Raw genomic sequence first — 8,018 nt, forward strand, 5'->3', positions numbered from 1 at the left:
ATTATTTATCAGCGCGACACTTTTTTTTTCCCTCCCCCAGTCAGGTGCACTAAAAAGAATGCCAAATCGAATTGCGATTATGAGTGAATAGAATTGACTCACATGAACGCGTGGTAGATGAAAGCGCATCCTCGCGGTCTCTCCAGCACGTTGTAGAGGCAGTTCTGGATCTTGCGGTAGCGCTTGCTGGAGGCAGACACGGTGGCTCGGGGGCCGGGGGGAACGGGGTACGTGGTTCCCAGCAGGCCGGTGCGCTGTGAAGGCGGCGCGCGCTCAGGACTCGGAGGCTCGGTGTTGACCGCCGCCAGCGCCACAAACTCCACGCGCCGGTCGTCGTCGGGCGCCGTGGGAGCGAGCATCCTCACACCGCCGTTTTTGGACGGGCCACCCAGCATGCCTTCTGCTCGCAGGACAACGCGTTAGAGCCGGACTGGATCTCAACTCTCACACAAAAGCGCCATAAGTGTTGGGATCCCGTCTTATTATTACATTGTATGTATAGAGCGAGCGGAAAAAGAAACCGGCGCGCGCGTGTCAGAAGACCAAAAGCAGTTCTCTTGAAAAGCAATTATCTTAAAAGCATGTTAATGCGCGGTGACTGCAGCCCGGAACGCACCTGCGCGCAAAGCAAAAGTTGAACGTTGAAGTGAAAAGTCATCCGTGCGGTCACGGGGAGCTGCTGATCTGGAGATCCTGAGTATCTGATCAAAACAGCGCCTGTGCATGCTGAGCTGTGAGCTCCGAGCTCCGAGCACAGAAGACGGCAACCTTCTGGTCCTCCACACAGGAACAACCCTGGAGACAAGTTGCGTGAAACATGTTCAAGCGCGCGGACTCAAGAGCGCTCAGTGGAAACACTGGAAAGTTTGGCAGCAGCGTTTGGTGACTCCCACGTGCACCATGCTCAAACAAACACACACCCCCTAAACACACACACACACACACACACACACACACACAGCTCGCGCACAAATAAAATTCCACACTATCAGGATGTGATCTTCTCTGTCTAGGTCTTCACTGAGAGCGCTGCACACTGAGTCCACAGGGACAAGCGCGCTCAGGTGAATCTGACCTCGAGAGAGGACATTTTCACTAACCCCACAATACTTACTTTATCCTCATGGTCAGGTTTCTCTCTCAGCTCTTTGGAGATCCTTTACTACTAAAGTGCTTCTCACTTACTCATTATATAAACGTGCTCAATAATATTGGTTTCAATATTGCCTGTATGGGGTGTTCTATTTTTGAGTTTTTCCACCAACACAACCCTATTTGTTCCATATTGACATTATATTTATATACACCATATGGATTTAGATTTGTTCAAATTTCGATTAAACGCAGTGGATTTAAATGTGCAGTCAGGGAAACTATTAAAAACAAAAACATCTGTTATTTTATCCAGGTTGCAGTGGATCTGGAGCCAATACTGGGAACACTGGGAGAAAAAAAAATACACATTAACTGAGATGCTGGTATACTGTAAGGGAAGAAAATACTGGAAACCAGGTTTGAGAAAACTGGAGGAAACCCACATGAACATGAGGAGGACATCCAAAGAAACTGTGATCTGAGCTCAGGATTAATCTGTAGATTTAATCCTACAGTATGAGATAGCAAAGTTATGTTCTTCTCCACCAAGTCAGCCTCTACCAAACTCAATGAATATATAAGTGTTGGCTTGTGATTTTCACCACTGAAAAACCACTAAAAAAATGCCTCATGCTATTATCAAAGCTTTATATACTGATCAGGCATCAGATTATGACCACATTCCTAATTTTATGTTTTATTGTTTTGTTGCCAAAACAGTCCTGAGCTACAGAAGCTCGTCTGTTGGATCGGACCACACGGACCAGTCTTCGCTCCCCACATGCATCAATGAGCCTTGGCCACCCATGACATTGTTCTTTCACCACTGTTCCTTCCTTGGAGCACTTTTGATAGATTCTGACCACTGCAGACAGAGAACATCCCACAAGAGCTGCAGTTTTGGAGATGCTCCAGTTGTCTAGCCATCACAATTTGGCCCTCATCAAACTTGCTCAAATCCTTACACTTGCCCATTTGTCCTGCTTCTAACACATCAACTTTGAGGACAAAATGTTCACTCTTTGACTTCAATAAAGTTTGGTGTACAAATTTCAAGCCAAGTCAAAAGGTTCAAGAAAGTCAAGGTTTTGCTCTACATAACTCGTCTATATTAGAATGAAATGTTTCGTTACTGTAGGACCTTCACATGGCACAAACTAAATTAACAGCATGGTACACAGAAATACAAGTAAAGTGCAAATACTGTACAAGACCATGTGAGTGGAGAGCAAAGCACACACTTTGTATGCTGGACAATAACTCAGAGCACAGTATGCTACATAAACATCTCAACACAACAATATCGGGTGGAAAGTAGAATTCTGTGTACTGAAAGGTAAAAAAACAAGATAAAAGTAAATTCTCCTTTAGAAGCTCTGTATTTCTTATACTCGAATTACATTCACATAAAGACACTTCTACACAAAGACACTCCTTATTTATACCTACTTTGTACAATGAATAATGTGTTATAGAGCAATTACAGTATTGCTTCTATTTCTATGTTTTCAGTATCATTATATAAAATAAATTAGAGGTGATTCTATGCATTGTCAGAGGTTTGACTCATATCTGAAGAACATGCTGGGAACATCATTATACAATGGTGTGGTCACTTACATGGTAAAACATGTAGGATTAGCATGGATAAAATATAAACAGTGCTCCAATGTGGTGCTTATTTGTATTTTTATTCAATACTGCAAATAAATGCCTGAAAAATATTTAGAATTATAATTAAACAAATAAGATTTTTTTCAATTATCTGACTAGGGAATAAATATGATATATAAGTGTTTAAAAAAATAAATAATGGTGAAAACCTAATAGGTTCAAGACATCCACTAGTGACACAATGATACTGTGACTTATCTTTATTGAAATGTAATAAGAGCAAAGGCAGATGCCAGTGATGACTTTGTTTTAATAAGTACAACGCAAAACAATCTAAATTAAAAAAAAAACAGCCCTGAAAACACCATGAACCATGGACACTAGACAAAAACCACAAAGGCTGGGTGCAAAGTTAAGGCAGCTATGATACCACATGAACCTAAGTACACCAAATCCTTGACAATGACACATGCAGAAATTCTAACTTAAATAGGGAAACTAAAAAGGGATAACATGGAACAGGTGTGAGTGATCAGTAAAAAAAAAACATGCAGGGGCTGATGGGTAATGTAGTTCATTAATGGTTTTGGCATGACCATTACATTTACAGATCAAATATTTGAATAAACTTACAGTAATCACTGCTTAACAGGGTGGAGCATGTGGAGAATATAACATAAATTACTCGGTCATGTTATGAAAAGCTTGTTTAATGATCATTAAGTTGACCATTTGGACCATGAGGAAGGTGTTTGTTTTAATTGAGTTTGAGTTCAAAATTATAGTAAATGTTTTGTTACAAAACATGAGGCACCAGTAGGACCTTTAAATTGTCTGCCAATTTTAGGACTTCTCATGAGTTATAAGGATTATTTATAGAAATAATTATTCAGAGACCCCAAAAGATTTTAAAAGAGAGGGTCTCAGGACCAGCCGTGGAAACTACGAGTGAAAAATCCCATATTGTTTATGCCAAGGCGAGATTATCCTACATAAGCAGGTGCTGGGGATATTCACCGCAGTGGCCTGAATACTGTGAATATAACAGGGTTATGAAACACCCTATACTAATTCTCTCTAACAACAAAATATCTGATTGAAATGTAAATCAAAACATTTACATTTTTATATAAACTAGCCACTATTTGTGGCATTTAACAAACCGGTGACATATGTACCATTTCCACCAATGACTCAATCTCTTTTAACAGCTGTCTAAGTGTATTAATGGGGAATACCATGCATTAGGATTATGGATTTTATGAACATAATAAAAATAATAAAGGTTTTGGATTCTAATAAATTCACTTTTATTTATGTAATGTTTTTAACAACATTATTACAGATTGTTACAATTGTTATTATTACGAGATTGTTACAAAGCAACTTTAAAGAAATCCAGATAAAGATGCGAAATGTAAAATATATCCCGAATGAGCAAGTCTGAGGTAGTGATGGCAAGAAAAAACTCTCTGAGACAACATAAGACAGAAATCATGAGAGGAACCAGAATCGAAATAAAAAACATTTTCATCTGGACGTGAGTAGGAATTTCTCTTCTACATCACATATATATATATATATATATATATATATATATATATATATATATATATATATATATATATATAGAGAGAGAGAGAGAGAGAGAGAGAGAGAGAGAGAGAGAGAAAGAGAGAGAGAGCCCTATAACGCTTCAATAAGAGGTAAGAGTGTTAACAGGATCTTGAATATGAGCACCATTATAGTTTAAACTTCAAGCCTATAGTATCAAACGGAACCGATTAACTACGTAATGATAAAGACTGGAAGGCTAATTGCGCTCACAAACTGCAATCCAAAATTTACTTCATCGAGTGAATGGCAAAAACATAACAATAACTATGTCAATGTTATTTCCTGTTCATGGTAGTCCAGAGCATCCACTACTGTCATTTACACATGTAAGAGAGCTTTAAACATTGATCCAAGAAAAAAAACCTTATCAAAGTATTGCTTCAAGCAGAAATCTTCTTGTCTTCATGATCTATTGTCCCTGTCTTTCTTCTGCTATAAGAATAAGCTGGCTACTTATTCAAGAATATGTGTCACTAATATAAAAATACACACTGCAAATAAGACTACAATACAATGGCTGTCAGGCTTCATCCTGAAACTCTGATGGCACTAAGCAGCTGGGAAAGGTCACTGTCTGGACACAAAAAAGCCAAAAGACTCGTCCTGCATCAACAGCCTCTCAACTCCAACATCTACAGTAGTAAACTCCAAAAGCCTTTTCCTAACCACATTTTTAAAGACTCACGAAGAGACGGTTTCCTTCTAATGTAGGCACCAAAAGGGATAAGCAATAATGGGCCTTGCCTTTGCACACATGCATGGATGCACAGATGCTGCCCTTACTCATCTCCTAAAGAGAAACCGTGCGCTTTTCCCAGACCCTGATGCCATTTTAATATCCCTTTTCCTCTCAGCTTGCTCTTTACCCTAGATCCTATTTAGCACATGATGCTGTTATTGGGAGAAATGAAAATAAAACACACAGATTCATGCTGAGAGAAGTATTCACGCTGTGGCCCTTAAGGAAGAAGAAAGGTCAAAATGTAATTTAGATGCTGACTAATATTTCAAAAAAGTGGATTTTTCAGGCTTCCATTCTTGTATTTACTACTACTCCGAATCCAAAATGTTCACATTACTCGACCAAACAGGCAGCTATCACTTCAGAGCAGTTTGGCAGTGTGAAACAAAGTAAAGAATCACACCTACTATGAAGTTAGACAGACGCACGTGAAAGTGAAAAGAGAACCTTTATGAGTGCAGCTGTGAGTGTGCCAGAGCCGGTTTCCAACTGAAAAGACCATTTTACTGTACATTGAATCCTTAGCTTGCCAGCCAAAATGCTAAGCACAACCACCTTACATCACTGGCACCTTCAATAAACCTACTAGCAAAATACTGGGGAAAAGAATAATTTTCCCTTGTACAGGATCTGACTTTAGGTATAGAGATCAAGTGCAGACCGGGTTCACTACACACTTCAAAACTCTTAAAGGAGATAAAATTGGCCTGTATCTGCTGACACCAGACTAAAACTAATAGTTTGGTCTACAAATTGGTAGACAGCCCTAAATAACTATATACAGTGGTCCCACTGAACTTGCAGGGGGCTACATTCTAAGAGCCCCTGTGAGTTACAAAAATGTGCGAATTATGGACACTGATCACTGCAGACTGGGAACATTCCACAAGAGCTGCAGTTTTGGAGATGCTCTGACCCAGTTGTCTAGACATCACAATTTGGCCCTCGTCAAACTCACTCATATCCTTACGCTTGTCCATTTTTTCTGCTTCTAACACATTGACTTTGAGGACAAAATGTTCACTTGCCGCCTAATAATATCCCACCCACTAACAGGGGCCATGATGAAGAGATCATCAGTGTTATTTACTCACTGGTCATAATGTTATAATGTCCTAATATTATGCCTGATCAGTGTATATACTATATATAATCAACACAATTAGCACAAGTGATCCAATAGACAAATCAAATAATTATTGTAATGTATTAATAAATTTATAACTATAATTGATACTGCTGGCTTATGATGGAGTTTACAGTCATGACTATTGCTGGTTTAAGAGATTCCACATGCAAATACATAAATGCACTGAATTAACATCTGTCTATATTTGTCAAAGAGAAATCAACAGGAAGGAGGAGTGCTAGCTCAGTGGTTAAGGCTTTGACTTACTTATTAGAAGGTCAGGCCACTCATGGGCACTTGAGTGAGGCCCTTAACCCTCTGTCCCCCGGTTGCTGTCCCTGTATTCTGACCCAACCTCCCCCCCAAGCTAAATTCACTGTGCTGTAATGTATTTGTGACAAAAAAAGGCTACTGTAAACAGTTAGTGATACTGTCCAGTTTGCATCTTTACATACATTCACTATACCTTTTTATATTAGGTCAAGATTAACAATATAGGTGCCTTTAGATTTATCCCAATACAACAAAAAGCAATTAGATATTAATAAGAAGATCAGTAACACTGAAACTGAGTTACAGTACAATGGCCAGGGTCATACAGAGGTTTTTCAAGATGGGTTCCTCTTGGTCTCACATGGGTCGTTCATAGAAGTTGAGTCTTCATGCTATACGTCAGGTGCAGAAACTGGCTTTAAAAAACAGATGCATGAGTGCTGACAGCATTGCTTCAGATGTTGCCAAAACAGAAGGTCCACTTGTCAGTACTCAAACTGTACACCGCACAATGCAAAAAGTCGGTTTGCATGGCCGTTGTCCCAGAAGGAAGCCTCTTCTGAAACTGGCTCATGGGAAAGCCCACAAAGAGTTTGCTGAAGACAACCTGTCCAAGAGCATGAATTACTGAAACCATGTCCTGTGGTCTGATGAGACTAAGATAAACTTGTTCAGGTGGTGTCCAACATGTGTGTGGCGACACCCTGGTAAGGAGTACCAAGAAAGTGTCTTGCCTACAGTCAAACATGGCGGTGGTAGCATCATGGTCTGTGGCTGCATGAATGCTGCTGGTACAGGGAGCTGTCCTTCATTGAGGGAAACATGAATTCCAACATGTACTCTACATTATGAAGCAGACACTGATGCCACTGATGCCACCGATGCCACAAATGCCACTGGGCCGAACTGCAGTTTTCCAACATAATAATGACCCCAAACACACCACCAAGATGTCAACTGTCTTGCTAAAGAAGCTGAAGGTGAAGGAAATAGAGTGGCCAAGTATGTCTCCAGACCTGAACCCTAATGAGCACCTGTGCAGCTTTGGTGAAGTCCATGCCCAGGAGGATTAAGGCAGTGCTAGATAATGGTGCTCACACAAAATATTGATACTTTGGACACAGTTTTGACATGTTCACATAGGGTGTACTTACTTTTGTTGCCAGATATTTTAACAATAATGATTGTATGTTGAGTTATTTTTAGAGGACAGTAAATGTGTACTGCTATACAAGCTGCACACTGACTACTCTAAAATATATCCAAGTTTCATTTCTATAGTATCGTCCCTCAAAAACATATAATAAAACAGTTGCTGAAATGTGAGGGGTGTACTCACTTTTGTAAGATACTGTATATGCCATATTGTATTTTCACACACTGACACGCTGTGCAGAATGGAAGTATGTGGGTTTGGACATGATTTTTGGAACATTCTTGCGATCCAGCATTGAGGTGATTTAGGGTCTAGGCTATTAATGAGGCCATTGTTCTGTAAATCTGATTAGTGGAAAGAATAAAGAGGGAAAGTGAAGCACCAGTTTTCAC

The 8,018-nt window shown here is 39.8% G+C and overlaps 1 protein-coding gene across 4 annotated transcripts in view; it reads right to left on the reverse strand.

Annotated features, from left to right (window-relative positions):
* Nucleotides 1-869, reverse strand: part of LOC124375864 (potassium voltage-gated channel subfamily KQT member 4) — a 51,600-nt gene extending 50,731 nt beyond the window's left edge. For 2 of the 4 annotated variants that reach the window (XM_046834556.1, XM_046834554.1), the window contains exon 1: nucleotides 103-869. In XM_046834556.1, the coding sequence (XP_046690512.1) occupies nucleotides 103-395 (293 nt within the window). In that variant the 5' untranslated portion in view covers nucleotides 396-869. The remainder of the gene's footprint in view (nucleotides 1-102) is intronic. The other 2 variants (XM_046834557.1, XM_046834555.1) reach the window with 1 other exon arrangement.
* Nucleotides 870-8,018: the final 7,149 nt, after the last annotated feature.

Source organism: Silurus meridionalis, chromosome 22 (genome assembly GCF_014805685.1).
Source record: "Silurus meridionalis isolate SWU-2019-XX chromosome 22, ASM1480568v1, whole genome shotgun sequence".
Lineage (NCBI taxonomy): Eukaryota > Metazoa > Chordata > Actinopteri > Siluriformes > Siluridae > Silurus > Silurus meridionalis.